The sequence below is a fragment of the Pelophylax lessonae genome (assembly GCF_965119305.1).
Source record: "Pelophylax lessonae genome assembly, chromosome: 13".
Lineage (NCBI taxonomy): Eukaryota > Metazoa > Chordata > Amphibia > Anura > Ranidae > Pelophylax > Pelophylax lessonae.
The window spans coordinates 65,705,636-65,729,525 of record NC_138780.1 but is presented as its reverse complement, the minus strand read 5'-3'; the positions used below and the strand labels follow the sequence as shown (position 1 = coordinate 65,729,525).

Here is a 23,890-nt window from a genome sequence, read left to right as displayed (position 1 = left end):
CTGGACGGACCGGCTGCAGGGTTGCCCGGTTCGGGTGCAGACGGACAATGCCACGGCGGTGGCCTACATCAACCACCAAGGGGGCACCAGGAGTGCCCGAGCGGCTCGAGAAGTGGCCGACATTCTGTCTTGGGCCGAGACTCATGTCCCGGCGATAACGGCGGTTCACATTCCGGGAGTGGAGAACTGGCAGGCGGACTATCTGAGTCGCCAGACCCTGGATCAGGGGGAATGGTCTCTCCACCCGGCTGTCTTCCAGATGTTGTGCGCGAAGTGGGGTCTTCCAGATGTGGACCTGTTCGCGTCTCGTCTCAACAACAAGGTGAAGAGGTTCGTGGCAAGGACGCGCGACCCTCGGGCAGACGCGTCGGACGCGTTAGTGGCCCCGTGGCATCAGTACAGGCTGATGTACGCGTTTCCACCGATTCAGTTGCTGTCCAGGTTCCTTCGCAGGTTACACTCGGAACGCAACACGGTGATTCTTGTGGCACCGGACTGGCCTCGCCGGTCCTGGTACGCAGACCTTGTGAATCTGGCGGTCGACGCCCTGTGGCGTCTACCTCTTCGAGACGATCTACTGTCTCAAGGACCGATATACCATCCTGCTTTACAGTCGCTGGCTTTGACGGCCTGGCTGTTGAGACCGAGGTCCTGAAGGAGAGGGGTCTCTCTCCGGAGGTCGTTCATACTTTAATCAACGCGAGGAAGTCTTCCTCAGGGAAGGTTTATTACCGTACTTGGAAGGCCTATTTTGCCTGGTGTGAGTCCAGGGGGTTTTCACCCCGCACGTACTCGGTGTCCCGTGTGCTGTCTTTCCTTCAAACGGGTGTTGATCAGCGTTTGGCGCTGGCTACGATAAAGGGTCAGGTGTCTGCTCTGGCCGTTCTGTTTCAACGTCCCGTGGCTTCCAACCCATTGGTTGGCACCTTTGTTCAGGGTGTGCGGCATCTGGTTCCCCCTAGGCGGGATCCTCTGCCCCCTTGGGACTTGAATCTCGTTCTATCTGTGTTACAACGTGCTGAATCAGGGAGATCTCGTTGTCTATGTTGTCCAAAAAGGTCGCCTTTTTGGTGGCGATCACTTCGGCTCGCAGAGTGTCGGAGCTGGCGGCTTTGTCCTGCAAGTCTCCGTACCTGGTTATTCATTTGGATAAGGTGGTCTTGCGACCTAATCCTTCTTTTCTTCCGAAACGAGTTTCTGAATTCCATCTTAATGAGGATATTGTCTTGCCTTCGTTGTGCACGAAGCCTAAACATCCAAAGGAGGTGAGATTGCATTCTCTGGATGTTGTTCGGGCGATAAGGGTTTACCTTAAATCGACTGAGTCTTTTCGAAAGACGGACTCCTTGTTTGTTCTTCCAGAGGGTCCTCGGAAGGGCATGGCGGCTTCGGCCTCTACCATCGCCAAATGGATCAGGCAGACCATTGCACAGGCCTATGCTTTGCAGGGGAAGGTTCCCCCTGTGCCTGTGAAGGCGCACTCTACTAGATCTCTGAGTACGTCTTGGGCCTGTCGTCATGGGGCTTCTGTAGCCCAGGTGTGTAAGGCGGCGACCTGGTCGACCGTGCACACTTTCACGAAATTCTACAAAGTAGATGTTCAGGCGTCGGCGGATGCTTCCTTTGGCCGCAAGGTTCTTAGTGCGGCTGTTCCCTAGGGTCCCTTGTTGGGGACTCCTGGCTGTTGGGATAAGTTTTATATCCCCTGGTTTTTTGTCTTTTCCTGGGTTGTTGCTCCTGTTGAGCACTTGTTTTTTTGCTGTTGCCCAGCTGGTTTCCTTCCTTTGGTAAGGTTCCTTTCCTTGATGCGGAGACTGCGTTGCCTTTCGGCGCGGATGCGTTTCCCACCCCTCATGTTTGCACTGCTTTGGGACGTCCCCATATGTGACGAATATGAAGAGGCGGCGACTGTCGGAGGACGTAAGAGAAAACGGAATTTTTGTAAAATCTTACCTGTAAAATTCCTTTCTCTGAGTCCTCCGACAGTCGCCGCCCCCGCCCCTCTTTTGGGGTTTGGTTGTATACTCTACTGCTATTCCACTAAAACTGAGATATGGTTGCAGGAAGTAGGAGGGTATTGACTGAGGGGACCACCCCTTGAGGGTGGGATATGTTAAAAGCTTTATTGTTAACATATTCTGTTGCCTAGCTACTCCTTCGGAGCAAAGTCTAATACCCATATGTGACGAATATGAAGAGGCGGCGACTGTCGGAGGACTCAGAGAAAGGAATTTTACAGGTAAGATTTTACAAAAATTCCGTTTTCCATCTTTTTGTGGTAAAAGTAGGGGCCTCGGCTTATACTCGGGTCGGCTTATACTCGAGTATATATGGTACGCACAGAGCAGCGTCAACACCTCAGACACTACCTTGGTAGTCATTTTAAGTGGGGGCAGCAGCTCTACTCACATTTTTTATTATTTATTATCCATAGCGCGGACTACACGCGCACACACACACTTTCATAATTGTGAAGCCTGGTAATAATTCAGTAGATGAGGGAGGCCTGGACCCACCACATACTCTTGGCAAAAATAAAGTGGCCTATGGTAATCTAGGTTTTAAGGACCCCCAAACAAAGTGAAATACAGTATATGCCTCTGGAGAGCCCAAAAAAAATTTCATGGGCTGTTACCAGTAGTACATAGAAGACGTACACATTTTTTTAAAGGAAGGTCATTTTTACTGCAGCCACTCTCCCTAGCCAAGAGGTCAGTGAGGGTGCCAATTGGGTCAAAAGCGACATCAGATTTTGAAACATAGGTATATGTAGTTCATAGACCTCTTTTCATATCAGTTGCTGTAATGACATGTTACAAGACCTTTTATATAGTTTTGATTAAGCTGAATTTTTTAAATTTTTTTCCATAATAGTATTAATGCATTTACCTAATGCTTTAAAGCAAAATTCTTGAATATTGGTACATTAATATTAATATTTTTTTTTCTAGCTATGGGCACTGTTGCACTTTATCATGCCTACACTGTTTGACTCTCATGATGAATTCAATGAGTGGTTCTGTAAGGATATTGAAAGCCATGCCGAGAACAAGTCTGCCATTGATGAGAGTAAGTGTTTGTTTCCTTTATTTCTATTTATTTATTTCAGGTACTTATATAGTGCTGTCAATTTACGCAGTGCTTTACATATACATTGCACATTCACATCGGTCCCTGCCCTCAAGGAGCTTACAATTTAAGGTCCCTAACTCACATTCATACATACATAGTAGGGCCAATTTTTTATACATATCCCGGGAAATTATAGGCCTGTCAGTCTGACATCAATAATATGTAAACTTTTGGAGGGGATGATAAGGGACTATATCGTAGAGTATGCTAAAGACAACAACATCATCAGTAGTAACCAGCACGGGTTTACAAATGGGCGTTCTTGTCAAACCAATCTCTTAGCATTCTACGAGGAAGTGAGCTGTGAGCTAGATAGGGGGAGACCAGTGGATGTGGTGTACTTGGATTTCGCTAAGGCGTTTGATACAGTTCCCCACAAGCGCTTAATTTATAAAATAAGGTCTGCAGGTATCGACAGCAGGGTTTGCTCTTGGATACGGAATTGGCTAAAAGGCCGTGTCCAAAGGGTAGTAATAAACAGCGCATACTCAGACTGGTCTGAGGTAGTAAGCGGGGTGCCCCAGGGCTCAGTCCTGGGACCAACCTTGTTCAATTTATTCATAAACAGCATTGAGGAAGGGATCAGTAGTTCGTTATCAGTTTTTGCAGATGACACAAAATTGGCCAGGGCAATAACTGCACAGCATGAAGCAGATATCCTACAGAATGACCTGGACAAAATTACGGAGTGGGCAACGACATGGCAAATGAGGTTTAATGTGGAGAAGTGTAAGGTTTTGCACTTGGGGACCAAAAACATAAAAACACAATACACGTTAGGAGGGGAACCCTTGGGGGAATCAAAAATGGAGAAAGATTTGGGAGTCTTAGTTGATGATAGATTAGGCAACAGCATGCAATGCCAAGCGGCAGCTTCCAAAGCCAACAGAATATTAGCATGCATAAAGAAAGGGATGTATTCCAGAGATAAGACTATAATCCTTCCACTTTATAAAACTCTGGTCCGACCGCATCTGGAGTATTCTGTCCAGTTCTGGTCGCCAGTCCTCAGGAGGGATGTGTTGGAGCTGGAGAAAGTCCAGAGAAGGGCAACTAAACTGATTAGGGGGTTGGAGGACCTTACCTATGAAGAGCGGCTGCAATCGCTCGATTTATTTTCCCTGGAGAAAAGACGTCTGAGAGGGGACATGATAGCAATTTATAAATATCTTAATGGGGATCTCAGCTTAGAAGAAAAGCTGTTCATTCGAAGGAATTGCATGAGGACTCGAGGACATACAATGCGATTAGAGGAGAAGCGTTTTAACCTCAGGCAACGTGGGGGGTTCTTTACTGTTAGGGCTACAAGATTGTGGAATTGTCTACCACAAGAGGTGGTTTCTGCGGGTAGTATGGTGACTTTCAAAAGACTCTTAGACTTACATCTCAAGGATCAGGAGATTGAGGGCTATGTTAGATGATTACAGTCACACACACCTACACAGGTTGAACTGGATGGACTATTGTCTTTATTCAACCTCGCCTACTATGTAACAATTAACCTACCAGCATGTCTTTGTCTTTAAAACTCCCATTTATAAAATGTGTAAGGGCTTACTTATTTGGGCATCGCAAACAGTAGTGCAAAGAGCAGTAACCCATAGCAGCTAAATGGGAATCATAAAGAGAATTCAGATTGGCTGTTATGGGTTATTATGAAAAAAGTTTGATGCGCTAAAAAAATGATGTGATGTGCAAATATATCAACATAAATATATGCAAATAATATAAATAATACAAAGGTGCAAAAATCAATTATGGTGACATATATAATCAGTTGCCCACAATCAGGTGCACAGTGGAAAAAAAAAAAAATCTGGAATTCCAATCAAATTGTCCACAATCAAGTGTTTGGTGACAAGAAATTCCAATTCAAATTTCTAATGGGTGAGTGTCCAAGAAGTGTGAACTGGTGACAATAATGATGAAGTGATATTGGCAAGGGATGTAACAATTCCCACCACCTTTCCAGATTTACTTCTTACCAAAATTAAATGTATTAAGGGCATGAAAAACGATCAATCCAAATGAAGCCTCTTAATTCACCACAGGTGAGGGTTTATGTGAGCCACCTTCACCTGATATATATCACACAAACCTCTTACCAGATGATAGATATGTAGAGCTTTGGAATATATATTCTCTGATTATCCTGTGCTGACAGTGGTGAGGAGAGACTCCTGGCACAAGTACTCAATTCAGCATCCAAGGTGTATCCACATGGGGAACAAGAAAGGAAGCATTATCCCAAAAAACAAGATTTTATTATAGGTAAATGCACTTCACACATTTTCCTTACTCTTTGTACTGACACAGTTAATCAAAGTCAAACATATACTTATTTTACATTAGTAAATTAGCGTAATAAATGGACCCTCTCTAAATACTAATGCTGACAATAGTTACGTAGTCCACCTAGTTCAACCAACAGCAAAAAAACTAAACAAACACAAAATCTCTACATAAACAATCATTTACCCACAGTTGATCCAGAGGAAAGCAGAAAACCCCAACAAAGAATGATCCAGTTTGCTCCAGCAGGGGAAAGAGGATTCCTTTATGATGCCCCAGAAGGCAATCCGATATTCCCTGAATCTGCTATCCGTGATGTTAAATGTTAAGATATAGTTAGATTTTCTGAATTTAGGAAGGCATCCAGCTGTTCTTTTAAAACTATCTACTGAGCTAGCTAGAACCAGTTCTTGAGGGAGTCTATTTAATGTTTGCACTATTCTTACTGTGAAGAAGCCTTTCTGTATATGGAGAATACATCTTTTTTTCTTCCTGGCGTAAAGCGTGAACCCCCCCTTCCCCATCCTCCATAATGACCTAAAAGTATGTCTTACTTATGTATTTATACATGAAGATCCTATCCCACCTTATTTGCCTCATCTCGAGAGAATAAATTCAGTTCAGGTACCCTATCATAGCTGAGCTCCTCCATGCCTCTTTTCATTTTGGTTGCTCTTCTCTGTACTTTCTCCAGTTCTGTGATATCATTTTTGTGAGCTGGTGCCCAAAACTGAACTGCATATTTCTGATGAGGTCTTACTAATGCTTTTTACAATTGTAAAATGATGTCTCTCCCTCTGGAGTCCATACCTCTTTTATTACAAGAAAGTATTCTACTAACTTTACAAACTGCAGTTTGGTATTGCATGCTATTATTAAGTCTATTATCTACCAAAACACCCAAATCCTTTTCAACCATTGACTTTCCCAACTGTTCTACTTCTAGAATGTATGATGGATGCATGCTTTTAGCCCCCAAGTGTATAACTTTACATTTATCAACATTAAACCTCATTTGCTACATAGTTGCCCAATTAAATAATTCATTGAGTTTAGCTTGTACGTTGGAGACATCCTGTAAGGATGTGATTCCACTACATAACATGGTGTCATTTGCAAAAACAGAAATGGTACTTTTAATCCCAATTTCTATATAATTTAAAAATAGGTTACAAACTAAAAACCCCTCCAAGATATTACATTTGACACTTTCCACAAGTTGTGATACTGTGTGCCAATCTATGGAGGAAGAAGCGCACAATAAGTTCTCCTGTGCTCTATGGCTTCCAGGATTTAATGCCCCTTAGCTTTTTCCAAGCATAAAATACATAAGCGTGTGGGGGAAGCCCAAATGTTTATACTAACATGACTTTTAAGAGTCCATTTACACTGCCGCGACTTGTGAGGCGACTTGTGTGCCCTCAAGTCGCTTGACATAACAAATCCCATGTAAATGAATGAGAGCCGTCTTAATATGCACTACTGAAGTCGCTCCGACTTCAGAAAAGGGTCCTGTACTACTTTGAGACGACTTGTATCAGACTTGTGCCAATAGACTTCAATGGGAGTCGCCTCCAAGCCGGATCCTTATCTTATTTGAAGTGACTTGTTATCAGACTTTCCAGGAAGAAGAAAGAGATTAGCCAGGCATTCCCCACATTGCAGCCATGCCTACAGTTCCTATATAGTTACACATCCCATGAGGCATTGTAAAACTCTGACATTCACAGACATGACTAGGCATGATGAGAATTGTAGTTCCTGAACAGCTGGAGGGCCGTAGTTTGAAGACCCCTGCTATATACCATTATCTCTGCCTGGCCTGTGTGAGTGGCACTGGTGGACACTGATTCGTGGCACTGGTAGACACTGATTCGTGGCACTGGTAGACACTGATTCGTGGCACTGGTGGACACTGATTCGTGGCACTGGTGGACACTGATATGTGGCACTGGTGGGCACTGATATGTGGCACTGGTGGACACTGATTCTTGGCACTGGTGGACACTGATTTGTGGCACTGATATGTGGCACTGGTGAACACTGATTCGTGGCACTGATACGGTGCACTGATATGTGGCACTGGTGGACACTGATACGTGGCACTGATATGTGGCACTGGGGACACTGATACGTGGCACTGATTCGTGGCACTGGTGGACACTGACTCGTGGCACTGGTGGACACTGATTCGTGGCACTGATACGTGGCACTGATGGACACTGATTCGTGGGACTGGTGGACACTGATTCGTGGCACTGGTGGACACTGATACGTGGCACTGGTGGACACTGATTCGTGGCACTGATACGTGGCACTGGTGGGCAATGAGGAAATGAGTAAAAAAAAACAAACGGGGAATTAGGTCACAACACATCATATTCTGATTGGCCAAATACAAAGTCGTCTGTCATATAAGCAAAATAATTCACAAGTCGTGGTAAAGTCGCGGTAAAAAGTCGCTCTGACATGGGGCGACTTATGGTCGCGGCAGTGTGAACCGGCTCTAAGTGTATGAGATTAAAATAAATCAATTTGCTGTTGATGAAAATTGCTTCATGTATACTTGCATACACGCATCTATGTTCCTGCACACACTCATATACATTTATATATTAACTACCTCAATACTGGGCACTTAAACCCCCTTCCTTCCCAGACCAATTTTCATGTTTTAGCGCTGTTGCATTTTGAATGACAATTGCGCGGTCATGCAACATTGTACCTAAACCAAATTTGTGTCATTTTTTCCCCACAAATAGAGCTTTCTTTTGGTGGTATTTGATCACTGTCAGGTTTTTTCTTTTTTGGTGCACAAATAAAAAAAGACAGAAAAGTTTGAAAAAAAAAAAAAGTTTTTTTGTTTAGGTTATAAAATTTTGTGAATATATACGTTTTTTCCTGCACTGATGATGCCGCACTGACAGGCACTGATGAGGAGACACTGATTGGGTGGCACTGATGGGGTGGCACTGATATGCAGCACTGATGGGCACTGATAGGTAGCAATGATATGCAGCACTGATGGACACTGATATGTGGCACTGATAGATAGCACTGATATGTAGCATTGGTGGGCACTGATAGGCAGCGCTGATGGGCACTGATAGGCAGCACTGATGGGCACTGATCGGCGGCACTGATGGGCACTGGTGGGCACTGATAGGTGGCACTGATCGGCACTGATGGGCGGCACTGATTGGCACTGATGGGCGGCACTGATTGGCACTGATGGGGGGCACTGATGGGCACTGATAGGCAGCACTGGTGGGCAATAATGGGCACTGGTGGGCAGCACTGGTGGATGGCAATAATGGGCACTGGTGGGCAGCACTGATATATTGCATTGGTGGGCAGCACTGATAGGAGGGCACTACTGGCAGGCTGTTTGCCATCCCTGGTGGCCATGGTGGGCATCCCTGGTGGTCATCCCTGGTGGCTCTAGTGGCATCCCCTCCCCCCAGGGCTGCACTGGTAATCAATCATCTGATTACCAGCACAGACCCCCCCTGTGATCAGTGAGTACTTAGAAATACTCACTGATCACCCCAGCTCCAGTATCGATCCTCTTCTTCTCCTCCCTGACAGGATCTGTCAGGGAGGAGAAGAGATCGAAGCCGTTACAACGGCTGTATTTACATTGCATGACGGCTGTGATTGGACACAGCCGTCATGTGATCAGGAGGGCCAATCACAGGGCCCTCCTGACGCATCTTGTTGCGCTGTGTCCGAGGGACACAGGCACATCGGGATCGCGCCGCTGCGCGTGCTCGCGGCGGCGCGATCTCGCTCCTTCTGAATGGACGTTCCGGAACGTCCATTCAGAAGGACGAGACTCCCACCCGGCCGTATATGTACTATGGCCCGGGTGGGAGGTGGTTAAACAGCTACCTTTATTAGATGTCAGGTTATCGTAGTGCGCAGAACAGAAAAATGTGTTTAGTTTCAGATATATACATTATGTTACTAATTTTGTTTCATTTCAAAATTTGTTTAGTGTTGTTTTGGAATTTGTTTTGTTTTCAATAAATTTTAATTTAAATATCTAACGAATTCCAAATTTTCAAAACGATTCGAATTCGGATCCATCAAAAGTGATCGACCGACCTTTTTGAATAATGTGTTAGGAGTAACTGGTTGTTAAGACACTTGTTCCCCCCCCCCCCCCCCCCAATGCCAGCATTATTTTGTTTACATTTTAGCTGTCAGTGGGAAGCCTGTTAACAGTTGATAAGTCATCAGTTGTTAAGGACGCGGTGGCCGACTTCCTAGCACGCTGCTTAAAACCATTTATTTTACACAAAGAATCCGTATTCTAATCGTTCCGAAAATTTGGAATTCAGTAGAAAACAAATTAAAAAATGATATTTAACAAATTTCAATTAAATTAGTTACTATGTGGGACAGTTTCATTTGGAGATTCGGATACAACCGAATCTCCAAATAACCAAAAATTAATCCTAATTTGTATTCAGACCAAAACCAATTGCACAAGTATAATGGTAGCATTACTAATATGGTTGTTTATTTAAGTGTGTTTAAACCCTAACAATTTTATCAGGCCCTTCCCGAGCTCTCTGTGTGGACTGCAGACTACAAATCATTTTATGGAGGGGGGGGGTTTGTAGTCTCAACACCCTTCCTGTCCTAGGGTGACTATGCTGCTCCTTCATAAATATAGTGCAGTGAATAAGAAATGTCACCCTTGGACAGGAGTTGTGTTACTGGTGAACATAAACCAAGAAAGGTGGAAAAAAAAAAAAGAAGAATGGACTGGTATTTCACTTATCCACAACTCTTCTTAAGAAGATGAAGGTAGAAAACCCTAGCGCTAACCATAAAACAGGATGTACTGAATGTAAAGTAGAAGATAAGATGTGATAAAATCTGACTAGCAGCCAATTTTCTGTAGTGTCACCACATACATAAGAGAAAATGAGTGTAATAAATAAATCAGCGCTAATCTATCACAAATATGAATCTCCTGTGATAGCAATAATGCCTATAATAACTATGAATAAATAGCAGGGCCGGTGCCAGACTATTTTGCGCCCTAGGCAAGACCAGCTACTTGCCCCCCCCCCCCAAAAAAGAAATTCCCTGCATTGGTGGTTTCACTGGAAGGACAAAAATGTCCCTGCGTCCATCATATATGATGTGCACCAGAAAATGTAAGGGGCTTGGGTGGTAGGAAGCTGGTAGTGGGGTACAGGGGGATGACGATGACAGGGGGGATGAAGATGAGAAGATGACGGGGTGGGATGGTGGGAAGATGACACGGGGGAATGAAGATGACAGGGGGTGGGATGGTGAGAAGATAACAGGGGGGATAAGGATGACAGGGGGTGGGATGGTGAGAAGATGACAGGGGGTGGGATGGTGAGAAGATGACAGGGGGGATGAAGATGACAGGGGGTGGGATGGTGGGAAGCTGATGGGGGGTGAAGATGACAGGGGGTGGGAAGATGACGGGGTGGGATGGTGGGACGATGACGGGGGATGAAGATGACGGGGTGGGATGGTAGGAAGATGACAGTGGGGATGAAGATGACAGGGGGTGGGATGGTGGGAAGATGACAGGGGGATGAAGATGACAGGGAGTGGGATGGTGGGAAGATGACAGGGGGGATGAAGATGACGGGGGCGGGATGGTAGGAAGATGACAGGGGGGATGAAGATGACGGGGTGTACATGGAAAAACACAGGAAGGGGGAGGGGCGGGTTCAGTGCTCGTCCCCTCTCTCTGCACTGACACAGGCAGCTGGGGAGAGGGACCAGCTGCCGCGTTTGTGTAACTCGCGGGCGACGTGCAGGAACCAAGCCGCCCGCATCGCTGCGACCAAAAACCTTTCCGGGACTCAGCCCTAATTCGCACTCCCACTTTTCCTCAGTGTTCTCTGTTTCTAGAATGTTCTCTAAGTTAATGTCATGAACATAGTATGGTTAGGCCACTTGTTGCATGCCTGAAATAGAGCTAGAATTAGCTGTAGAGACCTTTGCTAAAAGTCATGTTTCAGTGGAAGGGAAGCATCACCACTCTGAACGATTTGAGGGTTTTTGCAGGCCTTGACAGAGCAAATGTTTGTCTAAGCAGCTATGTCCAAACTATGGCCCTCCAGCTGTTCAGGAACTACATTTCCCATCATGACTAGTTATGTCAGTGAATGCCAGAGATTTACAATGCCTCATGGGAATTGTAGTTCCTGAACAGCTGGAGGGCAATAGTTTGGACACCCCTGGTTCTGCTGCTGTTCCCTTGTGCCTGGTTTTCATTACTGCCTCTACGTAGGTCATTATAAGCGAAACATTGAGTGTATTCTCCCTAGAGACAAATCGCTTATGTGGATGATGATGTTGTGATATGATCACAATATACAAATATCTAAATGGTGATCCTAGCACAGGGAGGAAATTATTTGGTCTCCTGTTGCTTAATAAGACACGTGGACACTCAATGAAGATGAACAAGAAGTGGTTTAACCTTAGACTGCTAGCAGTAAGGATGTGGAAAGTGTCAATCTCCAAAAACGTTTGGATGTGTTTCTTAGAGAAAACAATATACAAGAATATTGGAATGGTGGTGAAATAGGCACACAAACATACACAGGCTGAACTGGATGGACTGTTGTATTTATTCAACCTTACTAACTATTTAACTAAGGCACACTTTTCTGCAATTATGTCACAATTTCTCAGACAAGAAATGGCTTTGATAGAGCCATCATTAACTAGGGCTGAAGCCCTAGTCAGAAGAAACTGACATTTCTCTTTCGTTCACTGACGGACCCAGATCCATGTCTTCTAGACCCTTTGGCTTATGCTGCTCTCTCTTCAGGAGTAGAACTAGGTGGAAATAATTTTGGCTACGCCCCTGAGGCAGTCCCAGAGGGTATACCATCACTTCCTGCTATAGGACTTCTGTTTTTTTCTGCCTAGTCAGAAGTAAGGACCTGGCTCTTTGCTGGGATCTGTGGGCCTGGCATTTTTTCCTATTTAGATTGAATTTTTTTCGCTTTTCTTTATTATTTTTGTTCCAGTGTGAGCTAAAATCAACAGCCGGACTGGGCAACGCACTGGATATCCTAGATCCTTATGGTCTTCCCAGTCTGGCCTGCAAGCGTGACCCAACTATTAGCTCCACACTAGATTAGCCACGACATAGCCCCACTGGACAGGGGCTGGCCAGCAAGTGAAATACCTTGTGAGGTCGCATAGCCCTGGTCACGACAGCAGTCACGATCGGAGTTACAGCGTACCTCGGGTCATAGCACCCCCATTCCAAGATGGTGCAGTGAATTGCTGATGCCAAGGTGTGGTGAGTAGTGTCCCCCCTTCTTTCTCTGGGAATTGTAGGGGTGGTCGCGGGCCCTCCCTGGGGATGGTAGGCCCCCCGCTGTGTCCTTCCCCCCCCTCACATTTTCCCCCTCTCCCTAGCAGGGTCTCCCTGCGTTGGTGGCCCTCACCTGCCCCCTTTCCCTCCCCCTTAGCCCCCTTTTGGGGGGGAACAGGTGTTTTTTGGGGTGGGGGGCTGAACTGGTGCTGGGCCTGTATGGCGGGGGGGGGTGTATGTCACTGACGGTCCCCCTTTGAGGGTGCCTGTACCTTTGGTGCTGCGGGGGGGGGGGGGGGTCCCGGTCCCTGGTTCGTTCCCTCCTGTTGGATTCTTATTTCCCTAGGGTCCAGTGGGGTCCTGGGTCCCGCGCACTGCTGCATGGCGCCGTCATTGTGTTCTCTGGCCTTGGCGGCCATGTTTGTGTAGTCCAGCGGCCATATTTTGGGTTTCCCATTGAAAATAGCGGCGAGCATTTTCTTATAGTCCGGTCCCGTTGCTGCGGTGGGCCTCTAGTGTCAGTGTCGGCGCTTCCTCTTTGATCGCAGTGGGGCAGGCTGTTTGGCGATCTCCAGCTCTGGGGTGGTGAGTTCTAGTGGGTGTACGATCCTTCATCTGCTATATACAGTGCCGTGGGAGCGCTGGTTCTTTTGGTGCTCCAAGCAGTGTGCGGGGGGGGGTTCTTTTAAAAATTAAATAAATAAACTTTTTTTTGTGCACAGTGCGGCTCTAATTAACCATGGAGCCTCTGGAGCGTGTATCACCACCTGACCCACTCCTTGAAGCCACGGGACCCTCTGGGTCTCAGTCTGCCCTGGCAGCCATGAGGGCGGCCCTGCAATCACTTATATGAAAGGTTGATATGGCCCTGCAAAGGCTGCCTGCCAAAAAGTGCCTCCTGCCTTCACCTGTATCCTCTGTCTCCTCAGAGTCTGAGGGGGATTTGGCCACCGCAGACGAGAGTCAGCCCACTGGGTCTGCGTCCACGCACCCAGTGAGGACGAATCTTCCTCCTCTGCAGCCATGCATGAAAAAGCGCTGGTGGAGGCATTTATTGTGTCAGTGCGGGAAACGTTAAAGTTGGAGGACTCAGCTAATGCTGAGTTAGTGACGTTGGTGCAGTTTGGCACCAACAAGTCTTCCATGGTGCAAAGGCGTTTCCTTTTCCTGCCTATTTTGATGAGGTTGTCACTAGTCAGTGGGTTTGCCAAAATGTATAGTTGGAATACCTAAGCATTTTGCTAGGAGATATCCCTTTGAGTAGTCTCTCCTGAAGAAACAAACGGTTCCACCGTCGGTGGACTCTCAGGTTTCTAGGCTAAATAAGGCCACACTTTTGCCGGTGGAGGGTTCTCCATCCTTTAAGGATCCTGTGGACAAGTGCTGAGGCTCTGGTCCATTACCTTTTCACCGTGGCAGGTTCAATGTGGAGACCGGTGTTTGCCATCACCTTGGTATCCCAGACTTTAACAGAATGGGCAAAAATTTTACACCAGGATCTGGAAGGGGATCAACACCCTCCTGAGCTGGTGAATCAGTTGATCCAAGGCCTACAGTACATTTGTGATGCATCTTTGGATGTGGCCCCCTTAGCCGGCAGGGTATCCTGTAGCCGATAGCATTGGAACGGAGCTTCTCAGTAAAAGGCCTCAGGGCCCAGGATCTGTCTAGCATCTCCTTCGCAAGATCAGGGAAGAAAGATAGAGTAGCACCATCAAAATCTAAAGTAGTTTTCTCCCTGGTTTTCTTCATGATCATCTCCTTCTCTTCAAAGTAGTGCACCCAACAGATAACATCCCTCAGTGCTTCAGTGGAGAGATTACGTGGGCGCAGGGCTCGGTGCACTCGGTCTAGTTTCAGCTGATGGTCTGCTGGGTTGCCGAGTAGGCTATTAAAGATTGCTCTGATGGTAGCAGGGAGATCATCATCCCTAGTTGCCTCCGGAAGACCCCGAATTCGGATATTATTTCTCCAATTGCGATTTTCTTGGTCCTCTATCTTATTTAGAGCCATTCTATGGGCAATAGTTAGGCTTCTTGTACGGACCTGTATATCCTTAACGGCTTGAGCGTGTAGATCTAACCGCTGTTCCGATTCCTCCACCTGGACTAAAAGTTGTGACAGATCTGACCGGACAGCAGAAACCTCCTTCTTTATTGCCCTTTCCAAGCTGTGTAGCATTGACACCAGTTCTGTTTTTGTTGGTAATCCGCTGACCAGAGAAGCCACTTCGGACTGGCGTGGCGAGAACCATCCCTGTCTGATAGACAAGGCTGGGGAGCTGTGGCGAGACACAGGCCTATGTCAGGAGGCGGAGCCAGCGCCACGCAGAGAGGGGTCTGTTTCTCCCTCTTCTATGAGACCTTCTGATACAGCAGCCAGAAACCTCTTCATAGAGCCCGAAGAGGAATTTTTAGCGGGCAGGTATTTGCCCGTTCGCTTACCCATCGTGATCAGTGTAGTTAGGGCTGGAAATAGAGTCGCAAATGGAGCAAATAGAAGTACCTACAGCGGAGCTCTCACCAGTTGCTTCCTCACAGCTCCACGCGGAAATCACGCCCCATCTGGAGGGGTTTCATCAACTGTGTCTCCAGTGGGTGACTCCTGAAGTGGACCTATTGGTTTCCCATCTCAACAAGAAGGTGTGCAGGTTTGTGTCAGTCTTGGGATCCTCTGGCCGACGCCACAGATGCCCTGGTAGCTCCTTGGGGTCAGTATTATCTGATTTACACCTTTCCTCCAATACAACCTCTGTTGAGACTGCTAAGCAGAATTGAGGTAAAAGGGATTCCAGTCATTCTGATGTCACCAGACTGGCCTCGCTGGTCTTGGTACGCAGGCCTGGTAAGGCTGGTAGCACACGTTCCTTGGAAACTTCCTCTCAGGGAAGGTCCCCCTGTCTCAGGGACCAATCTTCCATCCTGCTTTACAGTTGCTGATTTTAACGGCTTGGCTATTGAAAGCCAGGTGTTGAAGAACAGAGGGCTGTTGGAGTCGGTGATTCCTACGCTGTTGAAAGATAAGAAATCTACTTCCAGGAAGGTTTGTCATAGAGTTTGGAAGGCGTACATTACTTGGTGTGAGTCCCGGGGGTTTCTCCCTGTTCTTTTCTGTGTCTCGCCTGTTGGAGTTTCTACAACTAGGTTTAGATCCACGTTTGGCTCTGGGCACCATTAAGGGCCAGATTTCCGCTTTGGCCATATTTTTCCAAAGGCAGTTGGCAGCGAAGTCCTTGATTCTCACTTTTGTGCAGAGAGTTCGCCATCTGGCTACTTCGTTGTGATCCCTGGTACCTCCGTGGTATCTAAACTTGGTACTGTCAGTGCTTCAAAAGCCTCCTTTTGAAAACATTTGTGAACTTCCTTTGCTCACTCTGTTGCAGAATGTGGCCTTTTTGGTTGCTATTACTTCTGCGCGTAGGGTGTTGGAGTTGCCTGCGTTGTCCTGTCAGTCACCTTACCTGGTGGTTCACAGGGACAAAGTGGTGTTAAGACCCTGTCATCCATTCCTTCCTAAGGTTGTCTTGGGGTTTCATTTGAATGAAGATCTTTTGTTCCCAGTCCTTATGTCCTAAACCAAAACATCCTAAAGAATTTGCTTTACATTCCTTGAATGTAGTCAGGGTAATTCGGGTGTACCTGGTGGTGACTGAGTCGATTCGGAAATCCGATTCTTTGTTCTTACAGATGGACCTTGTAAGGGGCAGGCCTCATCTGCTGTGACCATTTCCAGATGGATTAGCTAAACAGTGGTGCAGGCCTATTCTATTAAGGGTCAGGTTCCTCCTTTCCTTGTAAATCCCTCATCAGGTGTCAGTGGTTTAAGTGTGCAAGGCGGCTACGTAGTCGTCTGTACACACATTTACAACGTTTTTTTTTAAGGTGGATGTGCTTGCATCTTCGGATGCTGCTTTTGGCCGCAAAGTTTTGCAGGCTACTGTTGCAGAGGCTCCGGCCTCTTGTGGGTGTGTTATTTTCCTGGTGTTGAGCTCCAGTTGTTCCTGGTTGATCTCCTGTTTTTACCTGGTTGCTGTGTTTTTCCCACTCCTCATGTCAATACAGCTTTGGGACATCCCAAGGGTCTAGAAGACATGGAGCTGTGTCCGTCAGTGAACGTAAGAGAAAACTGGATTTTTGACTTATCGTAAAATTATTTTCTCAGAGGTTTACTGACAGACACAGCACCCTCCCCTCTGTTGGTTTGAGTTATGTGTTCTTCTGACCCTGCGTGTTACAAACATAAGTCCTATAGCAGGAAGTGATGGTATACCCCATGGGACTGCCTCAGGGGCGTAGCCAAAATTGTTTCCCCCTAGTCCTACTCCTGAAGAGAGCAGCATAAGCCATAAGCCCAAGGGTCTAGAAGAAGAAGAAGAAGAAGAAGGGAATTACCTCCCTGCTTCCTGAATTCCTCTCCAGTTTCATTGTCTAGCTTGTCAGGAGTGGCTGGAGGTTTCTGTGCTGGGACATTCTGTCTCAGCCTTTCTTTCCTTTTTTGGTTTTTATTTGAGTTTTTTCTCTCTTTACTTAGCTGTTTCTTTTTGTCAGCTTTAGTTAGTCTTCTGATGAAGAGGATCATGCGGGCTGGGTCTCGGGCTGATCCCCCTGGTCGCAGGTTGTGGGTCAGTGGCTTCCCAGCCTGCCTTCGAGCGTTCAGTCAGGTAATGCTCCTGGCACAATGATCGACCCATCCCTGTTCGCTGCAGGGATGCTATGGTGAGGTGGCTACCTCACTGGACGCTGTGCGGTTTCTCAACCCCAGTTTTTTCTGCGTCCTGGATGCGACTCTCCCTGTCACATGTGCAGTGGCTTGTTCGCCTGTGCGGGTTCCCCACGCCATGCATGGAGGTAAGTGTACTTTTCTGTGGGGACCTGTCTATGTGGTGGGTGTTAGTCTGGGACTGTGTAACCTGCATGCCTGTTCATACTGCTGGGCTCCCTGTCTGACCTAATGCTGCTGTGGGCTGCAAGGAGGGGGGCTGCTGTACACTGCTCAGTGTTACTGGTATGAAGATATGTGTGACAGGCTGTATATGTATGGGGGCATGTTTTTATTACATGTTAGTGCATACATGCGGCGGCCACTACGGCGGCCCGCCTTTTTTATGTGGCAGACTGTGATGTATGAAGCATGCTGTTATTACATGTGTTGGTGCATGCATGCGGCGGCCGCTACGGCGGTCCGCCATTTTTTATTATAACTACAGTGCTTGGCCGTCTTTATGAGACAGGAGCGGGGTCTTTTGGCGCCAAACGCCGCCATTTTGGCGGCGATCGCTCGGGCCACATGTCAGCGCTGCATGCTCTGTCTTTACTTTTTGTCCCTCACCGGCGGCCATTTTTGTGGAGCCTCAATAGGCTTATAGGAGCGATCTGCAATTGCATCACTTCCTTTCCTGAGCTACAGCGATCTGTGCAGCAGCTAAGTGGTCTCTCCAGGTTTAATTTCTTTCTCCCTGTATTCCTTGCCTAAGTTTCCGTATTATCCCTGTGGGGGTCAGTGTGTGCTTGTGTTGCGGTGGGCTGCGCTCGCCTCGCTGTTAAAGGGGCAGTACTCCCTTTTTTCGTTAACACACTTTTTTTGTTGGGGGCATGGATTCTCGGGAAAGCAAATTTCCTCTCACTTTGGTGGGGGGCCAGGGGACTGCTGCTGCCTCCCACGAAGGGAGTGATTTGGCTACTGTTGTGGCTAACCTTGCTGCTCAGGTGCACATGCTTGTGGCTGCTCAATCCACAAAAAGGCCCAGGGTCTCAATTCCTCTGATTCAGAGGGTGATGGTGATGGGGCTGCTATAGCGAGGGTTTCCTTATCGGGGTCCCGTTCGTCCCTGGACCTTTTGGGGTCCGAGGTGGAGGCTGAGATTGAAGGGGTTGATAATTCTCCCCCTGGCTCGTCTGAAGAGCTTGCACTCATGGATAGCCTGGTTGCTCCTATCAAACAAACACTGCGTTTACAGGATGAGCCTTGTGCTCCTACTGCTTTGGCCTCTTGTGGGACGCAACGAAGACGCACATCTTCGCAGGTTTTTCCTTGCACTGAGGATTTTCAGCGCGCTGTTAGAGAACAATGGCGCAATATTAAGAAACCTTTTGCTGTGCCAAGCAGGTTCAGGCTGCGTTATCCTTTCTCACCCGCTACTGATGAGCGTTGGTGTGTGCCGCCTCCAGTGGATCACGCAGTGGCGGTTTTGAATGAGTCCACTGCAATTCCGGCTGAGGATACCCGGGTGTTCCGGGATGCCACGGATAGGAGGCTGGAGTCACTTGCCCGTCTTACTTATTCGATTACCGGCTCCATGCTAAAGGCTATTTTTGCCTCTCTTATGGCAGCTCAGGCTGTCGCGGATTGGACGCAGGTGCTTCGGCGCGTCCTGGTAGCTGACTCCGCATCACAGGAGACACTGGCTATGGTGGATCAAATCCACCAGGGTGTCATGTATTTGTGTGATGCGGACTTGGATTTAGTCCCGTTGGCTGCACGGGTGCACAGCGTGGCGGTGTTGTCACGCCGCTTGATTTGGCTGAAATGTTGGTCTGTGGACCAATCTTCGCGCAAAACCTTGGCTAATCTACCGTTTACGGGATCTCGCCTTTTTGGCGAACCCTTGGATGCCCTGATTAAAGGGATCTTGGGTGGTAAGAGCACGCTCTTGCCACAAACCCACAAGGCTAAGGTTCCCCAGGGTAAGACGCATGCTTCCTTTCGGCCCTCTCAGGGGTCTTTTCGTGCCTTTCGGTCACACTATAAGGGCAAGCCTTTCAAAGGTCAAGGCTCCCACAAGAAGCCGGGGACGGGTGAGCAAAAGTCCGGTCAGTCTGTCTCCACTGCCCGGAACAATGCGGCCTGAAGGGTGCCCTCACCCAGTTCTGGGGTGGGGGGACGTTTGCTATTCTGGACTTAAAGGCTCTGAACCGCTTTGTGCGGGTTCGCAAGTTCCGCATGGAATCCCTGCGGTCGGTGGTGGCTGCCCTGGTTCCGGGGGAATACATGGCCTCCATCGACTTGAAGGATGCGTACCTTCATATTCCAATTTTCGAAGGTCACCAGAGGTACCTTCGATTCGCCATTGCGGAGGATCTTTACCAATTCGTGGCGCTACCCTTTGGTCTCGCTTCGGCTCCATGGGTGTTCACCAAGGTGCTTGCACCGGTGTTGGCCTTGTTGAGAGCCCAAGGCATCTCTGTCCTAGGATATCTGGACGGCATTCTGGTTCGGTCTACGACCAGCCAGGGTCTGGCGAAGGACCTGTCTGTCACGATGCGGACTCTGCAAGAGTTCGGTTGGACGATAAATTTTTCAAAATCAACACTGTGTCCGTCGGTTCGTCTTCCCTACCTGGGAATGATTCTGGACTCGGTCCAGGCGAGGGTCTTCCTACCGGACGACAAAATCAGGACTCTTCAGGAAGCAGTCGGGTCCCTCAGGGACGCTCCGTGCTCGTCACTCCGGACGTGCATGCGATGTTTGGATTGATGGTCTCGGCCTTCGAGGCGATTCCTTTCGCCCAGTTTCACACGCGGGGTCTCCACGCGGAGATCCTGACCAGGTGGGACGGGCGACCACAGTCTCTGGATCTCCAGATTTCATTGGGTCTTCGCGCCAGAAGGGGTCTTCTGTGGTGGCTCCAGTCCTTGACCGCGTCGGGGGGCAAGTCCTTTCTTCCTCTCTTATGGACGGTCGTCACTACGGATGCCAGCCTGTCGGGCTGGGGTGGTGTTCTGGGTGTTCTGTCCGCCCAGGGGAGTTGGTCGGAGGGAGAGTCCTCCCTCCCGATCACCATTCTGGAATTGCGGGCGATAAATCTCTGCCTGCGTCGTTGGACGGACAGGCTGCAGGGCCGTCCGGTTCGGGTGCAGACGGACAATGCCACGGCGGTGGCTTACATCAACCACCAAGGGGGCACCAGGAGTGCCCGAGCGGCTCGGGAAGTAGCCGACATCCTGTCTTGGGCCGAGACGCACGTCCCGGCGATTACGGCGGTTCACATTCCGGGGGTGGAGAACTGGCAGGCGGATTTTCTGAGTCGTCAGTCTCTGGACCAGGGAGAGTGGTCCCTTCACCCGGATGTATTCCAGATGTTGTGCGCGAAGTGGGGTCTTCCGGATGTGGACCTGTCTCGTCTGAACAACAAGGTAAGAAGGTTCGTGACAAGAACGCGCGATCCTTGGGCAGACGCGTCAGACGCGTTGGTAGCTCCGTGGCATCAGTACCGACTGATGTATGCATTTCCACCGATTCAACTGCTGGCCAGGTTCCTTAGCAGGTTGAACTCGGAACCGCACACGGCGATACTTGTGGCGCCGGACTGGCCTCGCCGGTCCTGGTACGCGGACCTCGTAAATCTGGTCATCGACGCTCCATGGCGTCTACCTCTTCGAGAGGATCTTCTGCCTCAAGGACCAATATTCCATCCTGCTTTACAGTTGCTGGCTTTGACGGCCTGGCCGTTGCAACCAGGGTCCTGAAGGATAGGGGTCTCTCCCCTGAGGTCATTCACACTTTGATCAACGCGAGGAAGTCTTCCTCGGGGAAGGTCTATTACCGTACTTGGAAGGCCTATTTTGCCTGGTGTGAGTCCAGGGGGTGTTCCCCGCGCGCATACTCGGTGTCTTGGGTGTTGGCCTTCCTTCAATCGGGTGCTGACCAGCGTTTGGCGCTGGCTACGATCAAGGGTCAGATTTCTGAGCTGGCCGTGCTTTTTCAGCGTCCTGTGGCATCTAACTCCTTGGTTAGCACTTTTGTTCAAGGGGTGCGACACCTGGTTCCTCCTAGGAGGGAGCCTCTGCCTCCTTGGGACTTGAACCTTGTTCTGTCCGTATTACAACGTGCTCGATTTGAAAAGTTCAGGGAGATCTCGTTGTCTTTGTTGTCCAAAAAGGTTGCCTTTTTGGCGGCGATCACTTCGGCTCGCAGGGTGTCGGAGCTGGCTGCTCTGTCCTGCAGGTCTCCGTATTTGGTCGTTCACTTGGATAAGGTGGTCTTGCGACCTAACCCTTCCTTCCTTCCGAAGAGGATTTCAGAATTTCACCTCATTGAGGACATTGTCTTGCCTTCGCTCTGTGCGAGGCCTAAACATCCAAAGGAGGTGGATTTGCACTTCTTGGATGTTGTTCGGGCGATTCGGGTTTACCTAAAGTCGACTGGATCTTTTCGCAAGACGGATGCCTTGTTTGTTCTGCCGGAAGGTCCTCGGTAGGGGATGGCGGCGTCGGCTTCCGCCATCGCCAATTGGCTCAGACAGGCCATTAAACAGGCCTATGCTCTGAAGGGGACAGTTCCCCCCGTGCCTGTGAAGACGCATTCTACCAGGTCTCTGAGTACGTCTTGGGCCTGTCATCATCGGGCTTCTGTGGCCCAGGTGTGTAAGGCGGCGACTTGGTCGTCCGTTCACACCTTCTCGAAGTTCTACAAAGTGGTTGTTCAGGCATCGGCAGATGCTTCCTTTGGCCGCGAGGTTCTTAGTGCGGCAGTTCCTTAGGGTCCCTTGTTTCTTTGGACCCCTGGTTGTTTGGGATATGTTTTTTATCCCTAGGTTGTTTGCTTTTTTCCTGGGTTGTTGCTCCTGTTGAGCAAGTTTTTTTCATGCTGCCAAGCTGGTTTCCTTCCTTTGGTAAGGTTCCTTTCTCTGATGGGAGGCTGCGTTGCCTTAGGCGCGGTTACGTTTCCCACCCCTCATGTTTACACTGCTTTGGGACGTCCCCATTGTGACGAATATGAAGAGGCGGCGACTGTCGGAGAACGTAAGAGAAAACGGAATTTTTATAAAATCTTACCTGTAAAATTCCTTTCTCTGAGTCCTCCGACAGTCGCCGCCCCCGCCCCTCTTTTGTTTTTTTTTGGTATACTCTACTGCTATTCTACTGAAACTGGAGAGGAATTCAGGAAGCAGGGAGGTAATTGCCTGAGGGGACCACCCCCTGGGGGTGGGATATGTTAAAAGCTTTAATATTAACATATTCTGCTGCCTAGCTACTCCTATGAAGCGGAAGTCAATTACCCCATTGTGACGAATATGAAGAGGCGGCGACTTTTGGAGGACTCAGAGAAAGGAATTTTACAGGTAAGATTTTACAAAAATTCCGTTTTTTTTGCCCTAGAGGACACAAACATTGAGGGGATCAAAAAGGACCCAAAGATGGAGGAAGGTTTCTCACCCCCACACCCCTATACACCCGATGTTACAGCTTCACGCAATATGCTCACTTCTGATCTATAAAAGATCTATAAAAAATGCTCACTTGATTCACCCCTGCCTCGCCATGCCCCTTTGGGTACTGAGAGACCTTCTAAGTCTAAAATTACATTGCTGACCAAATAGAATGGGCAATTTATGATTTTTGGGTCAGTCCCATCCCAAGAATCTGTGAATTCTGTGTTTTTCACTGATGGCTGGCCTGCTCTGATTTGAACAAAGGAGGTTGGCCGTTCAGCAGGGATGTTCAGAGAATGCTTTTCATTATCAAAGGTATATTTTGATAACTAGTTCACTGTCAAAGGTTTTGCCCCTTGAGGGCTGTACAGAGGAAGGGTTGGTTGATGGCCTTATATAGTGTGTTGACAATTTAAGGACACGCATGCGTTCAAGCAGGTTGTATCTTACTATACCAATAGAAAATATTTCTTCCCTCAAAGACAGAAAGTTTGAGATACTCCTAAAGGCTCTCTTTCATTTGCAAGCCCAGCTCTGCAACCAGCTATGGCTGCAATTTCTGTTTTTCAAATAACAGCTAATTGCACTAGGACAATGATCAACCAACAAGACAGTGCTTAGTACATGCCTTCACTTTGCTGTTTTGTGTTGATGCTCTAGAACAAGTTATGACACAAATGTCTAGAATGGCTCTGATTTCTCTTCCTATGCGCAGAATGTTGTAGCTAAAAAGCCTTGACAGCTGAAGCTATCTGTAAAAGATGCCTCGCATGTCTTTTTGGTGAGGTACTTGACAAATTGATCAAAGGCGTTTCAGGAGAAAAGGTCCTCCTTCCATAGTGGAAGGTTCTATAATTCTCTCCTCTGAGGCTTCTATCTTCTCAAAACAAAGCACACCTTAATGCTCTGCTCAGGCCTCATATTTGAAGCCAAAATTCAGCCCCTCCTTTCAACACACGACTTGGACTTCCAAATGAAGGGGAGCA

General features: G+C 48.1%; 1 protein-coding gene across 2 annotated transcripts in view; it reads left to right on the top strand.

Annotated features, from left to right (window-relative positions):
• The window catches only part of INO80 (INO80 complex ATPase subunit), a 362,932-nt gene that overhangs the window by 141,803 nt on the left and 197,239 nt on the right, over positions 1-23,890 (top strand). For both annotated transcript variants that reach the window (XM_082275733.1, XM_082275734.1), the window contains one exon: positions 2,952-3,069. In XM_082275733.1, coding sequence (XP_082131859.1) covers positions 2,952-3,069 — 118 coding nt within the window. The remainder of the gene's footprint in view (positions 1-2,951; positions 3,070-23,890) is intronic.